Genomic DNA, 22,942 nt, shown 5'->3' with positions numbered 1-22,942 from the left:
ATAAATAAAAAGTAATATTTTAATTCCTACACTGAAAGTGGATGTACTGACTGGATGACAATGAATGACAATGGCGTACGGTAAGATTATACAAGACGACAATATGTCTGGAGTATAAACAGGCTTCGTATTTCTCTCCAGAGTAGATTGTGTCTGTCTTAATGATGTCATGAGGTCATGTTTCAACACGGTTTGTCAGGTGTCAGTGGAAACAAATGAAAAGACTATAACAGAATGGATTAATTTGGTTTAAATGATCAATAGTTGAGTTATAACTCTAACCTACCATAATGCTGACCGCTGGCGTCTTATGCGAAATATTCTGGAGTTCAGCGTAAAACACAAATCAACTAAATAAATAAATGATCTATACTTACATGTATGATGAGAATATCTCATATGCATAATATCACAGGCATGTATATAATGGTATAATGTTTTCTCGATCAGATCCTGAGGTTCGTATCCGGTCAGCTGGGCAACTCTGTAAGAAACAGGGGACAAATAATCACATTTTACGTAACACGGCTTCAACAGAAGCTTTATTTTCAGTGTATGTTATTCAATATAACAGAACAATCACGAACTAAAATCATCACTATAATTATCATCATCATAAAATATAGCTAAGGGTTATTTTCAACTGAAGTTTTACAGTTTCATACAGGAAGAGTTTTAGAACAACCATAAACCTCATATTAATTAACTGCGTACATCTAAACAGCCAATTAAAACGCGTTTTTTCCACAGACGTTAAAAAAACCTCCGTATATTATCGAACAACTCATTGGTGTACGACATATAACAATGTCTCCACAAGCAATTTTAAAACTGGCCTGACAATTTATACGAGCAGATTTTAAACTTCTCTTTAAACATATATGGCGTTTGTTATATACATATAAGCCAAGCTTATGTGATATGAGCCAAGCGAGTGTAAATTTCACAGCTACCAACTATCATCGTTTTTATATCGGAGACGACTAGTTAAAACGTTATGGTTTTGAGCAGAGGCACATAAAAGGTTTGACAAGATCTTGTGTGCCCTTTTCAACTCAAACAAGCGTTCCACAATAATTAGGTTCGTCAAATATTTTTTCCATAAGTATTGCAATCTGCTTATTTTTCATCCTTGCTCTCCGAATTATCCTTTCCTTTCATGTTGCTCCGTCCGTAGAAACAATTCAGACGAAGCTCCACGCACAAAGCATTATTTGCCAATCAAAAGGAGCGACAGTTTTATGATTAACAGAGAAAAACTTTGATTGGCTTATCACATAGAGGCCCACGTGCGGTGACGCGTGCCTTAAAAACGCGTGTTTAATGTTGCCTTCGGTAGAGATAGCATTGGAAGGCTAATTGACCGGGAGTTCGAGCTCATTACAAATGAGCATTCACGAGGGCCTGATAGATGTTTCAAAGCCAGAATCTTTGAATCCAATTGGTTTTCTCAAAGAATTTTGAAGTGTGATTTACAAGGAAACCAAATATTGCGATGTCGAAGATTGAAATATAAAAAGACGTTAAACCACCTGTTGACAATAAAGACTGCGAAATGACATTCTAGAAAGAAACAATAATACACTTACTTGGCGTCCAAAAAGATAAGCTTGAGATCGAGGCTTGCTCTGAACATAAACATATTGTTGTTCATTTTAATTTCGGTGATGGCGCTGGGTGGGAGAGAGTGTCCCACGGCCACTAGGCCAACATTTTGGTAACAGCCATCGTAAGGCGCAATGTCCATCGTGTATTGTTTTATCTTCAAATAGCCGCTACAGTGAATAACCTGAAACACAGTGTGAAAACTTATGCATAAACAGACTGAAATATCAGGGACCTTTTAGGTATATTACATGTAAAAAAAATTGTGTTGATGTAAAAGATATTGTATTATTATACACGTTAAACATGTGCTTATATTTTAACGTTGTGACGATAAACGATTTTATTTTCTCGCAAGTTCTCGCTTCGGCACCATGCAACAATAGAACTCGTCCACATCAGCTTGAATTCATTCAATAACCTATAAACATAGGCCTACATGTACCACTATTGTATACATATCCGTGAACATTTATTAGAATTTGTTAATTATGACTGAGAGTCTTTCACGCCTTAAACGCCATGTTAATCGGTAATATTTCAGGCATGTCGTGATAATTTTAACTTCAGCAAGATGAAATAATAACCAATTTCAAAAAAAAATCTTTTCTTCAAATGGGAAATCGGACAGTCGGGTAAACATTATTTGTGTTGGTTATTTAATGAAACGGAATGAAAACCCGATTTAACCATATCGTTTTGTCACGAATGGTCTCTGGTCTTGTCCAAATGAACTGATCGATACCATACTTTTCCTGATTTCATATTCTTCCCGGCTAATTCATTCATACTGAGGAGACCTTGGTCGACCCCGAGGCGTTCGGGCGCATAAGATTCACGGATTACCGCGATGTTCTGACGGGGTATTTCACAGACGGTCTGGAAGCATAACTAGACTATAGCGCGATAGAATTCACGGCCACATCAGTCTATACACGTTACACGCAAGGCCAACATTGCAAAAACTAAATAACAGTAATAGTAGCTAAAACACAATATCAGAAAACCTTATCGAGATTTTACACAAATCTGACGGCTTGAGACTTTATCTTTACCAATGAAAATCGAAAAAGATAAAGTGGATTCGCTTGCATACAACTGAACATATAGAATAAGTGAGGCGATTAAAAACCTCAACTGGTGTTAAGTGAGGATGTTTTGAGTGTGTCATGAGAATGGCATATTGTGTGATGTGTACGCCGTAATCCACGGATGAAGCCCAGACTCACGTTGAACTATTCCGGGAACGTTCCGTCGTGCTTCATAGCATTATTACAACACAACTCTACGATGTATATAAAATGCGCGGAATTCCAGGACTGGTTATAAAGAATATTATTCCCAGATACAGATCAATTGTCAGAAGCTTTCTATTCTATAATAATTATAATACTTCAACCTTCGAATTTCCCTTTTTCAGATAGTAAATATGTTGAGCGAGAATTCATGAACAAAAATTATATGAAAGACCTTTTTTGAACATTTTATGATCTATATTTACAAATTCAATTTAGCACAAACGTAAAAAATAATTTCAAGAAAATGCGGCTTATCTGGGTAGTGAAGTCAAAGATGCAGGAAAATAATTCTTGATAAAACATATACGTGTTTTTTGTACTTTTTAGCTGCCGTACTGAGCATATAACTTCTACGATAAAACTTAAACAGATCATGTTTTTACATGGAAAAGTGAAGTATGACAGTATTTTATATCCACAAAGAAAAATCAGGCAAAAAGTTTTCGCTGGCTCCACATTATAATTATAAATATTTCATTTAGTTCTTGAAATTTGTTATTAAGATGAAAAATATTTCCCTGGAGATGTTCAAAACTCATTGTAGTAAAAATCACTGTCGTCATCTTTATTTGTTTTAAAAACAAAGCAACTGTTGAATAACTTACCTTGTATCCGCCATTAGTTAATCCTGCGTTTCGTTTTGCTAAGACACACTTCATCCGTAAGAAAAATGTTCTTTCTATTTCGATATCTGTAAATAAATAAAAAAATAAAGCTTTTCATAAAACTGCTCAATCAGCATTTCTCCAAGAAAAACACGGTATGAAGACAAAAATTCAATGCATACACAGTATGTTGTATAACTTTGAAAAATTTTACATTTTTGTTTTGCATGAAATACAATATGAAGATTTATAGTGGGGAAGAGCTGGGAAACAAGAACACAAATACCATATAAATACACAGTTCACACAGCTTCTTGTTCGATCTGGGACAAATAACCAAATGCCGCAAAGTATCGTCCGTGGTGACATTATAATATGGTTTTCTTTTCTCCCGGATTATCCTCTCAATAAATCTATTATTAGAGTGGACATTTCTTGATCCATATTAGAAGACAAATACATTGAGTCTTTTAAAGTGTTTTTCCATAATGAGAAATAAGGCGATGTGAAAAAAATGTCTACTGAATAAATAATTGACTATGGCTTAACGCCACATCGGCAAACTTACAGCCATATCGTGGCAATAAAAATGTTTACTGAAAAGATCTGTTACAATACTCCTTGCATTATGGATGATTACGTGGTTTGGCTCAAAGTTTAATTAAATCTATGAAACGAGGTGAAGCATAAACTTCCTACCAAACAGAATAGCATGCTTTTAATTTGAATAAAATGTATAAGACTCGTGATCTTGCTGTTTACACACTGATTTATTTACACAAACTTATTTTGTGTTAACAGAAGAATGAACAGTTGCATGTTTACAGTGAGAAAAAAGTAAACGTTCTTAAATATTATCTTCAAAATTTATATTAAAATTCAGAAATGAACTTGTTCCCTGAGTTGTAAATTACTTGTATCAGTTACAGTATTTTTCAAAATTCCTATGTACAGAACAATAATGCCAATAATCAAATTTTTCATACTATTTCAAACTATAACAGCACAACACATAAATGGAGCTTGTTTACTGAACAATTTGTGTTACAAGGTAAAGAGAGGGTACCTTGTAATATATGAGTGTGGTAGGGATGATGGACGGTGAGAAGAGCGGTCATTTCATCATGGTCCGCAGGGTGGATGTATTCATATATGCTATTGCCAGTTAATTCCACCTGAAAGGCAAGAAGAGGCGCGTGCAAGTTCATACAAACCACTCACATTTTACAAGACATAAAAAGTTCTGGTTAGAAGGGTAAATATCGTTAAATTTGAAAGCAGAACTGAAAACAACGACCTAAATAAAAGTTCGCCAAAAGCAAACACATTTCTATATAGAACATTTATTTGCAAGTTAATTCACTGTTGTATAAATCATCCGTATTTTGGAAGTATTCACTTTTTAAACTATCTTCAGGGAGTTCGGAAAATCAAATTCTTGATTGAATGACTTTTTAACGGAACCGTGATGCCCTACGTTCACCGAGAGAGGGTGGAAAAGAGCATCCGCTTGGATGAAGTTCGTGAAAAGCCTTAAACAAAGTTACTAAACCCACGGACAATGTACAAATGTCGCAAGACCATTTTAAAGCATCACAACTCAAAATCTCGAACGAAAACCTTTTATTTTGGAATGCATTATACTTTATTGGAGTCACAGAAAGCAAAGGAATACGTGATATGTCGTAAGAACCCACTACTACCAAAGTGCATTTTATACGAATGCATCAATTCTAGGAAAGTAAAGTTTTACAGCCAGTGACGGAACGATTATTGAAAAAAAAGATATTCCGTTTCCAAACTTCTTTGATACTCGCAGGTTTTTTGGATTTTCAAAGGGTCAGTTTTATTTGACCAGACGATAGCCATTACATAAAGCTTAACCGAGCATTGGCAGGACGACGTCCAGACCAAAGCATCGAAAATAAACCCTTTGTGTGCCGAGATATGAACGAATCAGAGCAACATTTATGGCAAAGAGTCCACCAAATCCGTACATTACAAAGTTGTGATTTCTAAGAATGGGACATAATGCCAATGACTGTGTTAGTAGTCCGTCAGCTTACTGGCCGGGTATCTGGGAGAAGACCCCCACGTCCGCACAGCCTCCCCTCCATTAACCTAAGTAAGGGCCCAACAGCCTTCCCGGACCATGCCAGCAGGAACGCTCTGTTTTCACAACCCTTTATGGTATCATGTAAAATCAGGCAAATTCTGTTAAATCAACCAAAATCTCTTCAGATGGCTTTTGAAGATTGCGGAAAAAAGTTTTACATTGAAAAGATCATGAACTGCGATCACATAAGAGTTTTTGATCCGAAAGCTTCCAGTTTACTGGCTTTAGGGGATTCAACAACGGCGTCTGTGCGGTTGTCAAGGAGACGACACGCCACTTTGGAGTGATAATACAAGGAAAGATTGGTCATGGGTTTCAAAAGATAGTAACGCAGGCCAGGGTTGGTTTGGCGACAGTCAGTATCGAGCAGAGAGAAGAGTAGCAAACACGGGATCAAAGGCGCTCACAGGCCGCTTGTATCTGCGAACATGTCCCCAGGCGCGCGCCGTAACAACCAACAATTTATACCGGCAAAGATCCCACTACAGGTGCATAACATCCAAGCGGATCGAACTCCAGAACAAACGTTCGTTATAGATTTGCCAGCGAGAATAACTGGTCGACACTGGACATATGCCATGCGTGTATTTGAAAACATATATTGGCTTGTACTCCCTTACAATTAGTCAAAGCAACGCTCTGCTGCTATAGAAACAAAACTGAAAGGTGCATACTTGGATTAACTGAGTAAAAAAAAGCACCGTTTGAAATTAAACTTACTAAATGTAATCATTAATACTTTATTTCTGCCTGATATGAAGTCAAGAGATTTGACATGTCGAACACCAATGTAAATAAATGTTGATGAACAACACAAATTACCGTCTACCAAGAGTTGGCTATACCATGTGACACTAATCTAAAATCATATTAAATCTGCAATTTATTCCCAAAATTTACATGCATATACCTCCTTTTACAACATAAGCAATTGTTGGACACAGAAAATAGTTTCTTGTATACACCTACCTGAGATAAACCCAAATGGACAGAAGCCGTCTCAGAAATGTACATAATTTTTCCGTCGGGGGCCACAACAAATATAAAGCCATCCAAAGTCTGTAAAGGAATATAACGCCCATTTATACAGCTGCCACTGTGACACAGTGCATTAATACAAGTGGAACTGCATTTACCATTCGACACAACTGGCATGGACATGTAGGTCTGCTATCCATTATACATTAGCATCACCATCCACTCATATGCAACTGACAATGTGAAATATGATTCAGTAATACAATTGGCAATGCCATATATCTTCCATTAATACGACTAGCTTTTGCACTTACACTTCCATATACACGGCATTCAGTGTATGATGCAGCCATGAGGCTCATCCCAAGCCGTCGCATGTTTTGAACCAATAGTACAATCACATACATTTTAACATAACAAGATATATGGATAACAACTTCTGTTTATTGGACGCTTCCATATAACTCGTTATGTTATCCAACTCAACTTTTAAATGCCTCTCAAGATGAGATACATTTTAATCTTTTGGCGAGGCTGAATTTCCGAATTGTTTAACAGAAAAGTTTTGCTTTGCATTTAGAAACAAAAACAAGATTTTTTGTCCAAAACTTTTTACATTGTAGAAAATTAATGGACATTATGTCAGGTTAATTTCGATAGCACATTGGTATTACACCATGTATATAAATTTCACTTGATCTTTGTCTAAAATTGAATCGTTAGATATGTAAAAAATTTTCCGAGTATCATTATTCATGGAATAAACAGTATTATTATACTTCATATATGTTGCGTTATCAACTTGTATAAAGGCAAGCGGAAGTGACAAAGTTTCCGCCTTTTACAATTTAAATTTTGACTGTAACATGATCTGCACTGAGAGAGCAGTTTGGTAGTTGTCTTATTCAAACTAGAATTAAGCACATCGGCTGGAGATCAGTATTTGCTATCAGGGCATTCCCGGAGCTCGTAAAACCCTGAAACTCTTGTATTTTGGGAAGAAAGTCTCATGAATAGAACATTTTAGAGATTTCGGTAAATCACGAACCTAAAAGAGGAAAGTGTATTCCTCAGCACGAGCCACGGCGGGCGATACCAAGAATGAGACAGAAAAGGGGGGAACGGTTAGAAAAAAGACATTTGTTGGAGGCCCATAAAACAATGTACAAGACTGAATACTGAAGATGTGTTTTAGACAATTCATCATGTAAATGATACTGAGTGTTTTTCCAAGACAGACAGTATGCCTTCATTTGAAATGGATAGGACAAACCATTTTATTAGGTAGACAAATTTACTACAGAGTACGGCATAAAAAATACGCAGTGCTTTACACCTGCAAATTGTTAAAGTCAGAATTATTTAAGCCTCTCCTCGGATTTTAATACCACGCAAGCTATTACATTCACACGATGATATTCGTCCCAAAAAAATTTAATTAAAATTCAACGATTAACGACTAGGCTGCATATATTTTAAAAATAAACATTTCTACAGGATTTTACACCATATATGAACACTGCAGAATAAGATGCACATTTTTCCGAAAAAGATTGTGTCCAACAATTAATTAAAACGGAATTTCTTTATGCAATTCCAAGAAAAGAGATGTTTTACACCTGATTTTTTCAAGCCGAGGCAAAATCGATGTGTTCTATTGAGAATCAAAGTAAGAACAGATCCTGTTTTAATCTCTTCCCCGAATTTGTTCTTTTTTAACCTTCTTGCATCTCTGATCTCGGTTTAACGCAAATATACGGATCGCACTGGGAATTTGACCAGCATTGATACCACTGCTATATTCATAGCGGCTGACCACAGCCAAATGACAGCTTTGGGAAAATCCAGCTTTATTTCTGAACCAATCATTTAATCCAAGTGACTGTATTTTTCAAATTATCGTTGCAGGGGGCGACCTATGTGATGTGGCGAAGGGCCGATGAAAAAAGAGCATCGGGGTAGAAATTGTCGTTTGTGAGCGTGCATATCGTCGGGAGATTTCCTGCCGTATTTAGCAAGAGTATAATGAATCAAACCACACAAGTTACTGTTGTCTCTGCTGTGTTTAGAAACCAGATACCAAACCACTAGTCATCGTAATACGATTTTGAAAAATGATTGGAAGTATTCAATTACCTAGTAAAGCTTTCGCCAGTGACTGAGGTCTGACCTCTTTGACACCCCTAAGGGCACACAATGCACCAATAACAACACCGGTAAATAATCCGAACTCAGAGTATCTGACAACCATGATGGCCATTTAGCCATGTGCAGTTAGTGATTCATGGTTTGGGGCCCCAAATGGTCGGTGAACTTCACTCGTAAATATGGTACACCACCAGGTCTGATTCAACAAAGCCAATTTTGGCACATATAGATTTTTATAATTTATGTCCCAACAAGTTTTTTTTTATGCTGTGTCTCGTCAAGTGTCCAAAAAATTACATTAAAAGCAAATTTCAAAACCGACTTTAGGGAATCCACCCACAAGGTTTTATCTATGAGGGGTCCAGACTCCTAAAAGGGGGAAAATGCTCAATCAAATACTTTGTCGGTAGATTTTATCGACATTTATGCGAACCAGAAAACGGCAAGTTTTCAGCTAAAAAAATAGGTACAATGTACTTTACTCATTGGTACCATACGTAGTAAAATGTATACGACATACCTGAAGTAAATGAGATCCCAACTCCTTTTCAAGTGCAGTTTTTGGGGGTGTTCTGTGACCCCAAGCATCACCCAGCCCTGTGATAAAAAAAGAAACACAAAAATTGTTATGACATTTAGGTTTACACACGGCAATATGCAAATACAAGTCACTATCCAAATACCAATGAACGTCTTGAAATCGTATCTTGTAGGGAAACAAACTATCCCAGTTAGTGGCAGTAAAACGAAAAACAACTCTCGTATCAACACTTATTATAGCCTGAAGAATGTCAGTAAGACTGAGAACACCATTCCATAATTGCTATGTTACTCTTACCATACTGTTTTATGAGCACAACTACACAGAATTTGTGACTTTGCACAGGAAAAACGACGGTTCTTTACGAAACAGACAGAAAATATGCCATCCACAATCTGTTTAAAATTGCTCGTTCATAGCGTTTCTTAGAAATGCTCCTATATTCTTTATACATGATGCAAAATAATTTCGCATATTTTATAGAAGCCAAATGAACAATTTTTATTCATTTCTCTGAATGTGCTTGTACAGGTATGTGCATGTGTCTGTATGCGCCATCTGGCGACGGAAAAATCCTCCAATCGGTCACAGGCTGATGGTTGATTGCTGTACTATAAGTCGGTAGTGTCTCCTAGGCTAAAAGTGTGGATAAAATATGAATCGTAGCTTTAGTGATCGCAGGAGACATGCACATCTCAAATAGCTGGTTGTGCATGCGACTTAACAACTAACTTCGTTACGGGTTCAGACGCCTGATCGTTTCGGGCTAGTATTTTCAATCAAATGATACGAGGAAAATCTGACCAATTATTCCAGATCCTTGTAACCACTTGCCATCTCAGATCAGGATAATGTATTCCGAATTAAACTTCAAAAGTTCTGATATAATAAACTTAAAAGGAAGCAAACATAGCCTGCCGTTAAGGCGAGATAGAGATTAGTATTATCAACAAATAATTATGAAAGCTCATGCACGGGTTATTATTGTTTTCGAGACTATGTTTCAATTAACTTCTAGGCACGACACTTCACTGTATTTCAACATGCGCGATCTGTAGGATGTGCGTGCACCCGAAAAACAAGTTTGTTTGATAACATCAGCAAAATTTTTATATTTTAAGAACAGCACTGTTTAGTGGCTTTGGCTGGTTTTGTGAACATCTCGACGACAAGACTACCATTGGTCCTTCTTGCGGAGTATGGTGCGTCATTGAGAGATTTTATCATATTCAGGTAAAAAGATCAAATATAAACAGAATTATTATAAGCGTGACCTTTAGGAAACTCACTTACTATTATCATATCTCTTTCCATGCCATTATCTTCTCTCCCTCGAAGACACAATTTAAAAAATCAAAGTTCTGATTGTTAATGGCTTTTCCACGTCTCTTTTTTACATAGCAGAACACATTAATAGGCATGTTCGTACTTGAAGATATCTCTGCACGGTTTCCTCCCACCATAATGCTGACATACAAGTGAAATATTCTTGAGTACAGAGTAAAACCCCATCAATAAATACACCTGAAGATATCAGTGCTATCGTAGGTTCAACATAAAACATCTTGACTATGTATTCATTTTTTCCCCAAAAATACACATTAATGATTTATTCAATTTTTTATGTTTTACGATATACTCAAAAATGATGGTGATTAGTTTTATGGGTAGAGGAACCTTCCAAGTACATATGAGGTTATGGAAACAAATCCGCATTAAATTATCTGCGTGCGCCAGTCAGTAAAGATGGACTACTTGGTCGTTTGGTAAGCTGAGTGAGCTCATAAATATTTAAACCCTGTTGATATAAGATCTGTCCGGTAAACGCAACACCTAAACTAACCACGCAGAATGGGCGTGGAGTTGACGCTGTTGCATGAACAGATCGGTCCCTTTGAAATCGCCTTGGGTGTCTTCGACTCCGGCAACCACTGACCAATTCTCAGATCAGATTTCAAGAAAGCAATTGTTTATGCACCCAAATCTATTCTTATGTTCGCTTGAGGAACAACGTCCGAGCGTGGTCATATCGTAATGAATCCATGTTCACCGGTCATTGGCGGGCTTGTTGTCGTCCTAAAGCATTGACCACCGTGGGACAGACGGCTTGTCCGGCGTGAAGTGAATGTTTGGTTTGTAATTCAACACCAATACCAGAAAGCCAAGAACCGAGAGGTATAATCAACCATTGTGCTACTACAGACCCACGAAAAGGTGACCCCAATATGTTCCGGTCTGAGCTAACAGATTTGCCCCATGCTCGTGGAAAGACCTTCAGATTTTAAACACTCGTGGTACGCACCTGGTTAGTCATCAACGAGTAAAAATTTTAACACCACAGTGGGAGCAGTGATTTAAATCGTAATTTTCAAATACAGCTTTTATTAACAAATACGATATATGTAGTTCAAACGAAATCCATTACATACATCATCAAGTGATTTCTTATAGGAAAGATATGCCTTCAAAATCTAATTGAACGAGACCTAGGAATTCCCCGAAATTGGAGAGAGTTGTTGGCTTTCAGTTGTGCTTCTAACGTGAATGTAATATTGATTCGTCTAATCTATATATTAGCTGAAGTACAAGACTTGGTTGGCATGTCCTATACCAGATGAGCATCATCAAAGTTATTGATAGTCGGTGTTTATTATAAACAGACCACCGCACTCCTCAAGTAAGCTGCGGTACCATTGATTTACTACTACTCTTTTGTCTTATAATTTCCAAGCCCACAGAGAAGATTTAACAAAGGTGAATGTTTACACTTTTGCCCAAGAGATACTCGCTCGGGTAGTCCGGCATGTTGACAGGGTGAGTCGATTGGGATGGGAACGGTATCTGCCAGCACAAGTGTCGGACAGACGCGAGTTAATTGAAACCATAATAAACCATGCTGGTCGGCCATTTTGTAAACCGCCACATACTCATTTGCATATTCATAACGGTGTGCAAAACAAAAGATACAATTTGCTCTTGTTCTCAGGGAGCCTCATGGAGCTACCGGTTTAATTACATAACCTTGTCATATAGAGTTTTTATTGACATATTTTAATTTGACATTTGCTCCCAAGAAAAACAGCCGTGCCCTCCGATTGTCTCCACCATTTACATTTCCAGAAGAGTTAAAACTGTTTGTTTGGATAACATCGCTCCCTCGAGGGAATCATAAAACAAACAATTCTCTTGGGAGCAAAGGCCAACGTAAACCTCCTGAGAGTTTCGTCATATTTAACGTCCAAGGCCTGTAATTTAATAAAGTCTTTTTTTCAAATCTTAACGGTATAATCCGATCGTCAAACTAATCCTTTTTTATGGGACACAATATCGACTTGCCAAGTGTACAAGGGTGAGTGCTCTTTATAAATGACCCATTGATATCACGTCGTGCTCCACATAAAAGTCTTACTCGATAAAAAAACTATCGTGTGTGCTATTTACTGTTCCCGATAGTATCGACTTCCAAACATTACTTCATTCTATACAGCGCATTATTTGGACCAACTGGTGATCAGACAATCGATCTGGTTTCCTACAAATATATACAACGTCTATGGTGGAAACTTTCTTCCTGTAAAATAGAACTGTAATTTCAACAAAGCTACTTAAATTATTCAGTCATAGTCTTGATAGTATTGGAGATCCGTCGATTTCGATCATTGTGTTATTCCATTCCACTCCGTCAAGTTTAGCGTAAGGCATTTTTGGATCATAGGATCTAATTTTGTCAACTCGTTATAAGAAATGCGATCAGACAAATCTACGAACTACGAATCGCTGCCTTCAATAAAATTTAGGAACTTTGTTTAGCTGGTCCCAGATTCTTTTCCAGCAACAAAAAACTCAAAGCGATAGGATCCATATGGATACCAAGTCGAATATCGTCGTGTGTACACTGTTATACGATATGACACGAATTTGAATACGTCGGGCTTCATATGACGACGACGACTTTCAAACCTGACGGACACAGATGCTACTGTCGATTTTATCAGTAATCGGTTACGTAAACTGTTTTACATGTATCAGATTTCAATGACAGTTAGTCAATAGGATCAGGCCTTTGAGCCTATACTGTTGTCCGACATGATGATTAGCTGTCACATTATTCAAGTCAATTTTGTTCTGCCTATCTTCGTCCTTCCTACCAATATAAACATAGCATCGGTTTACAGACTATGGCTTCTCATACCTTGTAACTAGACTGATGGTTCACTCAAAATGCCTTAGGTGAAACATAAATAGTGTCACATGGTTTGTAACTACTTTAAAGTAACATATAAAGCTAGAGAAATGTAAAACGCAACTTGAGACAGAGATTGTCGGTCATCTATGCCATCGTATATATAAGAGGAAACCAATATAAATGACCGATGGAACATGGCAGTCGTACTTCTTCTGCCATGGACAGAATGTAGTGCTCTACAAAGATCATAGGAGACAACGTGCCCGCCTACAACGGCGCACACCCTCTGTCATACTCTATACCACATTATAACTGATCAGTTAGCAAACACAGAACAAAATAAAAAAAATATTTCAAATATTTGCCGAATTTCGACATGACACGTTAGCCGACAGCGTGTTAGGGTTTACCAAGTGGTATATTCAGCTCAGGTGACATAAACGGAGAAAGGCTGACCAGTGTTTGGATTGGAAAGCTATATCCTGTTTGATTGCATTCCATATCGAGAGAGTTTCGTATAACTGTCATCCGATGCGGTATTTCCTGAGCAAGATATGTAGTTTAGCTCTAATCGACCCAATTGGTGAACACTAGAAAAAAGTACAAGAACTGATTGCAAGCACATGACCGGTTTTGTCATGGGATAAATATTTGGTTAACCATGGCAAAATTTATTTTCATTCTTGAAAGCTGGCTTAAGCAGAGGAAAAGCCTTATGTAACGTTCCCCTATAGCTGGCTTAGAGAGTAAGTCGATCTTTCATTACCATTTAAATCGGTCTCCAATCGAAAGTCTTGAAAAAACTCTCCTTCAAATAACACGGGAAAGGTTTTCCCTGGTAGATGTCGGAGATCCTTTTTACCCTTGCTTCTCTATTGCGTCATCAGATCAGCTCTGACTTCAAGCTTTGGCATGTAAAAAAAGCTTATTCACATTGCTTTACAAAACAAACAAGATTTTCTTCATCACTGAGTAAACACTGCTGAATACACTGAGATCTTGGACAAAGTTTTGTAACTTTCAATTTGAATAATAAATAATATTTAGCTTACATATGATACTGGTTATATTTTTCTTCGAACTGATATGCATGAAGCGCTTTAAAATGTATATCGAATCTATAATCTAGCCAAGTGTTAAAAATTAATAATTATTAAATTAAATTATTAAAAAAATAAAAAATAATTATTAAATTAAATTATTAAAAATAATATTTTTTTTTAATTCGTCGAATATACTGAACCATAATCTTGCTTAACTGCTAAAAATGTACGCGACAGGAAATGTACAGGTTAAATTATGCCTGTGTACGAAGACACGAATATACAATGTATATAGAAGGCCGTGGAATGGACTAGACATTGCATGCAGACGACAGATAATGAAATGAACTAGAGACAGCGTATGCAGAAGACAGGTCTGCATGGAATCAACTGGAGACAGCGTATGCAGATAACAGACGGTGGAATGGAGTGGACAGCAGATGCAGACAGCATATGGACAGACGGCAGAAAGTGGAATAAAGTATGCTGAGTCTATGCGTCGAAACAGACATTTGTGTATACCACCCGTCAACCAATAAGGACCTTCCAGGTTAATAATCGCAAAGCCAATTCCAAAAAAACGACGTATAACACAAACCACCAAAGAACTAAGAAAGTATATTAAGTACGAAAATAGGACGGAGTCATGCAAAAAGAAGCAGTCAACAGTTTTCAATGATGTTGGAAAGACGCAAGGTTTGTTCTAGGCGACTGAGTGAAATCAGTATTCAAATCGTGTACCATACTAGAATGTCAGTTCTCGATAACAAAATATGTGTCTCAGTTACGCTTTGATTGCGACTACTCAAACATCCAACGTGGCGATCTAATTCAACATGATGAATGTAGAGCCCCTAGCCAGACAGACGCTGAGTAGACTCGAGACAGCATATGCAGGATACAGACGCTAGAATGGACTAGAGACAGCATATGCAGAAGACAGACGCTGGAAGAATAGAGACAACGTGTACAGAAGACAGACGCTGGAATGAACTAAATACAGCGTATGCAGAAGTCAGGCGCTGGAATGACCTAGAGACAGCGTATGCAGAAGACAGACCGTGAAATGGACTAGAGAGAGAGTAAGCAGAAGGCAGATGCTGCGACGGACTAGAGACAGTGTATGCAAAAGAGAGACGCAGCTAGAATGGACTAGAGATAGATGCTGGGACTTACTAGAGACAGTATAGTTAAAAAAAAAGACGCTGGAATGGACTAGAGAGACAGTAAGCTGAACACAGACGCTGAGATGGACTAGAGAGACAGTAAGCAGAAGATAGACGCTGGGATGGACTAGAGAGACAGTAAGCTGAAGACAGACGCTGAGATGGACTAGAGAGACAGTAAGCAGAAGATATACGCTGGGATGGACTAGAGAGACAGTAAGCAGAAGATAGACGCTGAGATGGTCCAATAGAGAGACAGTAAGCAGGAGATAGACGCTGGGATGGACTAGAGGCAGTGTGTGCAGAAGGTATACTCTGGAATGCACTAGAGACAGTAAGCAGAGGACAGGTGATGGAAAGGACTAGGGACAGTCAGCATATGCAAAAATTACTAACTACGGAAAAGAGTGACTGTCGGGTAAATATGACTTTTCGGGTCCATTTGTCCCGATGTACGGGTTCTCGTCCTGTATGTCGTCTCATACAAAATAAAGTTAGCTCTCCAGAAGCCGTGTCAATATTGAATCTTCCCATAACGGTGTGTATGGCCCTATGTTCGTCCCAGGTGCTTCACTATAATTAAGCGGGAGCTGTTTGTTCAGCCTACTTTGGCTGAGCGAATCGGAGAATGAAGACAAGACCCCAGTGAGCCAGCTTACAGATATAGTCAACGATCTGGTCAAATCTGGATCATATATCCCAGAAAAACATCTCTGTGTTAAGGCTTTGTAGTCTGTATTGTGGCTTTGCAAATTATATAGCGTATTTTTAAAATATACTATGTTTTGAAGTCTGTAGTTTTGTAGTCCATAAGAGCTTTGTAATCGTATTATGGATTGTTCATCTGCACTTCGGATTTGTAGTATACATTACGATTTTGTAGTCACAGCTTCGCTTTGTCTCATTTACGGATTTGTAACCTTATACACATTAAATTTTGCCATCAGATTATAGACTTGCGATTAGTATTATTACGGATTATTGATGTGTAGAACATTTATGTCATCTCTATTAGTGCTTTGGACTATACATTTGAACAATGTATGTCAGCTTTGACTGGATGATATGCCACACCACGTTAGAGGTATAGCTGTAATGGCAGAGACATTGCGTTTAGGCTACCTGTTCCTGCGAGTCATAAAAGCAAATTGCAATGGTGGTCAAATGAAGTTCATAACGATAAGTTGAGACACACAAGCTACACCACATATTTAGGCTACCACACACTAATTCCGAGGCTTCTCTTCTGTGTGCAAAATGCAGTCGCTTGTGGTAAACGACATAAAACATATTCCGTCAGATTAAGCTGAGGATACTCGGCACAAGGCTAACACATGTCATATAATAAGTAAATAGGGACATTTTCGAAGCCAGCGTTTGAGCTGAATTGTCCGTAGGCCTGTTGTGTACCTCATTAGGTTCAATCGGTGTAAAATACGGCAGGCAATTAAAACAGTTCCATACCTGGTACGAGTAATCTGAACTGGTAAACTTTTTTCCATCGCTAGGAGCAATTATTGATACAACAAAGTGACAGCTCCCTAAGTGAAGAGCAAATTCTATGCCCCGTGTACCGCGGGACGATCGGCAAACATTCGCGCAGAATATACATTGACTCGGGACAGAAAAAATAAATGGACGTCAAACACTAAAGAACTCGGCCTAGAGAAATGTCTACCTATACCAACCAGCTGATAGCGTGGCAGTTTAATGTACTCAAACCTTTCCTTAAACTCATAAATCAATGAAGATTTTTTTCTTTTTTCAAGACTTTAACTTCTTTAACTCACTTTTAAAATACTGAATCCAAGAAGACTATGCTGGTGACAAAATGCTCTCAGCTAATACACATCATGACACAAGACTTCTTATATATTTTTCATTTTTTTCAGTTCTGCGCGGAATTGTTTCAATTCAAAAGTCAAGGTTATTAAAATTGCTTTTATATTTGTTTTAACGGAAAGAATGACTGATCACGAAACACCCAGAGAGAAAACGGTCCTATGGTGTGAAGTTCATGTCAGGCGAATTCATGCTCTAAAGTGAGATTTGTATGTTATCAGACTGACTCATATTCACTTGTGAGTGCTATCACTTTGCAGAATTTTCAGGCCAAGAAGCGTGATTTTCCATTGCAATGACTATATCCCGGACCTTTCTTCACCTTACATGAACAGCATTACATCTACATGTAAGTGCACCATTTAAATACCTGGACAAAGGTGTATATTTATATAAGCAGAGATTTCTACATCGCATGACATTATATATTATGACGATTAAAGCAATGACCACTGTTTCGATCTCACATCACATATTATTATTTGATGCGGTATCTACAGAGTTGTCTCAAATATATACCGTGTAACCCGACGACCCTGACTATAGCACCAAGCCTGCTAAAGGGCCCCCTGTGAACCGAGTTCCTCTCGTTCAGACGTATAACACTTCTATGTTAATTATGTTCCTCGTCATTGCCCCTCTTTCACAATTCCACTGCTGCAGAGCTACGCTATGTGCAACTTTTGGAGGCAAATCGTCAGCTGACCTCAGTAACCCGGTATATGGCAAGCAGGCGTGAATCCGGAGTTAAATTAGGATGTCACTCGGTGCAAATGAGGTGAATATCTAAAACAAAAGAGTATGAGGTCAACCAGGTGACTGTGTGCTTGGCTAAGTCCAGGAGATAGCTACGGAAAAATCCATATCAGCATGAACTAGCTAGAAGCACTTTCTGAGAGGAACCCATTACATCAGACATCTAGTTGCTTTGGTAGGTGGAAGAAGTTGTCTGAAATATCAGACCAATACTAAGGTGGAAGGACAATCTCATAGGATATAATTTACTGGATGAACCTGTCCAAACAATTTTAAATGACAAAATCACCTATACCTCTGCATGTGTATTTCTGTAGTTTTAGCTAAATCGAAACAAGAAATATACTTAGACAAGACAGGACTCAATACGGAAGTGAAGCATCGTTACCGGAAGTGAACACATACTGCGCCTAACATAACATAGTCCTGCTGACATATCGTGTCAGATAGTTGCTGACCTTAGATCAGTTGGGGCCAGATTGTGTCATAGTTAATTACGTTTTAATGTTAAAAGCAAGGACAATAGAATGTGATTGATCATCTTCATTTCCTGTCCTAGATAGTCGCTGACGGTCAGCAGACCTTGGGTGTAGACTGGCTTTTGAGGGACGTTATGTTCGTCCATTCATTCATGGTCGTAAAGCTGAAGTATCAGGCCATTTTGTTTATAAAATGACTCAAACGTCTGACATGAAGAGGTCACATTTACCTTACTCTTTTATACAAATATACAAAACAGAGTAAAAACTTAAGGTCTTAAAAACCAGTAAAGCTTTCTTCGATAATGAAAGTGCTGACATATGAAGAATGTTTATAGCAAAACCTGAGTTAAAAGCTGAGCAGACTTTTGTCAAGTCACCCATAAGCTCACCGTGTTTATCCCTGAACCACAACGTCTGTCAACCATCAAGCCAAACACTTGACTTGACGTATTCTCTGATGACGATTGCAGGGACAGCGATACTATCTTTGACATATCAACTATATATGACACTTGGTGTCAGGACACTTCTCGACATGTTGTTTTATAGTTCCTTTGCGTCTTGCTTGGCACTTATTTATGGTTTAACATGGCTAAACCGAATTAACCCGAAAACAATCGCTTGTTCAAGTCAGGAATATACAAAAAAACCGAGAATGCAACTGATATATTCCCAAAGTCACTTTTACAAAAGAACCCCTATGTTACCTTTAAACTCTCTTCCCAATCTGTTGTCATATTCTGTACTTGTAAATCAGAACTGACCACAATTGCAGATTTGGATCTCATACGATGAACTAGATTTTTACTGACACAATTTGGTATGATTTATGGTGGTAAGATGACTGTCTTTCAACCAGCTTAGCCACAAAGGATGAAGACTCAATCCCAGCACAACCAACTGTCTTCGATGTTAGCGGGGTCTGGGTGGGCAAACTGGTCAACAGCACTCGCACGGTTCTATAGGCAGTCACACATGTAGTGTATTGGAGATTCCTTGATTCTGATACATTTGTATGAAGCATACTCACTGAGGTCGCTTATCCGCTGAAAATCGCCAGTTATTTACCAAATAACGGTGCTTTATTCGCGTCACTTCGGTTTCTTTCACTCATACATCTTACAGCCGTCGTGAAAGTGCAACATTTTCTTGCGCTTTTAGCACGTTTGTCCTGACTCAAAACAGAGCTGTCCGTATTTAGACAAAATGGGGATATCTCAAAATCAGACGGCCAATGGTTGTCCTATGTGTCAAAAATATCACTGATCATAATAGAATACAGTATCTTTACGGTGGGCGGCATATTTTAATTTTCGCTTAAAGTAGGTACACATTTTAGCCAGTCCCTCCACTGAAACTGTCACCAATACACTGTGCAAGCGTGCGGGCTGTACTGACTCCCACCGTTAACCTCTGATAACGAGGCGGGTAAGGACAAGCCCACAGGGGCAGTTTGGGGACATAAACTTGAAAATGCTGACGATAGATATTATCAAGATATGGGTAACTTTACCTCTCTTGATAAAAAACGGAGACACTTTACCACACTTTGGGTTGTACAAAGAGACAAGAATGTTGACAAGACTTCAACTCAAATTGCCCACGCATTTTCAGCACAATCGTACTACGAATTAGACAGTTAAACACCCCCAGTGGTATAACCTTCAACGTTTTCTTAAACAGTAATTACATCACCTGTGAATAAATGTTACTGGAAGGTGAAGCTTACTATTTTCTATGCCACATATATGGTAGCTTGATTGTCATGCCTATATAGATGATAAAATAGGACTCATGACTTGTCCTGACATCTGCTACCGAGTGAGACAGCCCATATAGCAAACGCAGCATGGCACGGTTGTTGGACCAGTACACTATTTATACATAACCAGACACAGCTGTTAAATATCCGTTAGATTATATTAAATAATTATGAATATTTTTTTCGCTCGACTGAGCATTAACGTCGCGTTTAACATGATTTTGGACTGATAACGGGAAGATCTCGATGACGTAATGTTTACAGTAATGCTGTGTGGTTGTCACACGGTTTCTCTCAAGACGCCATTCATACTTGGAGTTATCGTATACTGACCCAGAGCTAACCAGATCAGAGCATATAGTACAGACGGGTCAGAGGCAGGATTGAACACGGATTCCCCTGAAACAGTCGACAACAAAATCAATTTTGCTACTTAAAGTATACCAAAGCTCCTTATAGAGTGTAATAAAAGTGTATTTCAAAATCGTGTGTTTCTCGCAGAGTTATCAGACCCCTTTCCTATCCATCTAACCATGCGTTAACCGTGTTCGCAGACATCCTTCCTATTCAGCTAACAGCACACTAACCGTGTTAGCTGACACCCTTCCTATTCAGCTAATAGCACACTAACCGTGTTAGCTGACACCATTCTTATCCAACTAACCATGCACTAACCGTGTTCGCAGATACCCTTCCAATCAGCACACAGCACACTAACCATGTTAGTTGACACCCTTCCTATCAAGTCAACCATGCACTAACCGTTTTAAGGTGAACAGAAATTTCAGCACTTATATTAAACGAGTTGTCAGACCCCTTTCCTATCCAGCTAACCACGCGTTAACTCTGTTAATAAACACCATTCCCATCCAGCTAACCATGCACTAACCGTGTTTGCGGACACCCTTCCAATCCAGCTAACAGCGCACTAACCGTGTTAGCTGACACCCTTCCTATCCAGCTAACCACGCACTAACCATGTCAGCTGACACCCATCCTATCCAGCTAACAGCACACTAACCGTGTTAGCTGACACCCTTCCTATCCAGCTAACCATGCGTTAATTGTATTAACAGATACCATTCTTATCCAGCTAACCATGCACTAACCGTGTTAGCTGACATTCTTCCTATCCAGCTAACAGCACACTAACCGTGTTAGCTGACACCCTTCCTATCCAGCTAACCATGCGTTAATTGTATTAACAGATACCGTTCTTATCCAGCTAACCATGCACTAACCGTGTTCGCAGACAACCTTTCAATCCAGCTAACAGCACACTAACCGTGTTAGCTGACACCCTTTCTATCCAGCCAACCATGCACTAACCATTTTAAGGTGAACAGAAATTTCAGCACTTATATTAAACGCAGCGGATTTTGGTATAACTATTATGCGATCATAATGTCAAAGAAACTGCAGGGTTCGCTTTTCTTTCCTGCAGAAATTCAATCGGTGACACATTTGACAATATACTCATAAAAATTAAACCCTCGTACAATCGAAACGAGTTAATATCGAGTCCATTGATGTAACAAAGTTAATCCTGAATAATGACGGCCACAGGAAGTCGAGTTTAAAAAGCGTAAATCGAATTTGTTTTCAAATTTTCAAGGGGTTTAAAGAGAAATCTGTCCGTAATAAAAAGCCAAGCCTAGCTCAAAAGTAAGGAAAATGTCAATAAATTCCGAGCGAATACGGTAACAAAACCGAGTCCACGCGGCTATAGAAATACATTCCTTACCGGGCAATGTTTGTCAGCTACGTCCCTATCTCACTGCACACCTGCACGGCCCGAGCCAACAATAGGGGGCGTGTTCAAATATCCTAAATTCTCTCGACATAATGATTTGGGTAAAGTTACAGCTCCTGTTAGGCTTTGTGCATGAAAACATTTATGAGTGAAATAAGCAATATAATTTGAGTTTAAATCAAGATATCCTTTATCAACACATACCTTTTTAACGTAAATCACATCTTTCTGTGCTATCTATCTATTTAATTGCATTCACAGAAAGATAACAAAACGTTCATGTTAATTATTTCATAAATATATATATTCCCAAATCTCCCAATCAAAGAGCTCCACCGATCTATTATGTGCTTAATCAAAAGAAGGAGTGCTGACAATGAAAAACCTAATGATTTTTTGTGCCGTATTTCAAATATAGTGTTTTACAGACGTCCCCTTATGATGGTCTTGCAGGTGTGGGGTCCATTTGTCAGAAGCGACAGTTTATCTATCCTATTCTAGAGTAATACCTTGTCTCCTTGGTAAAGCAGATATCGTCTGTAAAATATTGCTGACGTGGATGGTTATGGTAGAACGTCCCATATGTGTAGCATAGACTTCCAGTTCAAATTCTCAATAAGTCTGTGTCAGCCTATAGCATAGTTTATAATACGAACATATG

At 38.3% G+C, this 22,942-nt stretch overlaps 1 protein-coding gene across 3 annotated transcripts in view; it reads right to left on the bottom strand.

Annotated features, from left to right (window-relative positions):
* LOC135481882 (single-minded homolog 2-like) overlaps window positions 1-22,942 on the bottom strand; it is a 115,510-nt gene that overhangs the window by 6,765 nt on the left and 85,803 nt on the right. For all 3 annotated transcript variants that reach the window (XM_064761641.1, XM_064761642.1, XM_064761643.1), the window contains exons 4-9: window positions 9,271-9,347; window positions 6,594-6,683; window positions 4,575-4,683; window positions 3,509-3,594; window positions 1,590-1,789; window positions 378-484 (exon numbers count right to left, since the gene is read on the bottom strand). In XM_064761641.1, the coding sequence (XP_064617711.1) occupies window positions 378-484; window positions 1,590-1,789; window positions 3,509-3,594; window positions 4,575-4,683; window positions 6,594-6,683; window positions 9,271-9,347 (669 nt within the window). The remainder of the gene's footprint in view (window positions 1-377; window positions 485-1,589; window positions 1,790-3,508; window positions 3,595-4,574; window positions 4,684-6,593; window positions 6,684-9,270; window positions 9,348-22,942) is intronic.

Source organism: Liolophura sinensis, chromosome 1, assembly GCF_032854445.1.
Source record: "Liolophura sinensis isolate JHLJ2023 chromosome 1, CUHK_Ljap_v2, whole genome shotgun sequence".
In the NCBI taxonomy this organism is placed as follows: domain Eukaryota; kingdom Metazoa; phylum Mollusca; class Polyplacophora; order Chitonida; family Chitonidae; genus Liolophura; species Liolophura sinensis.
Note: the sequence above shows the minus strand (reverse complement) of the source record. Positions and strands in the feature narration are given on the sequence as shown.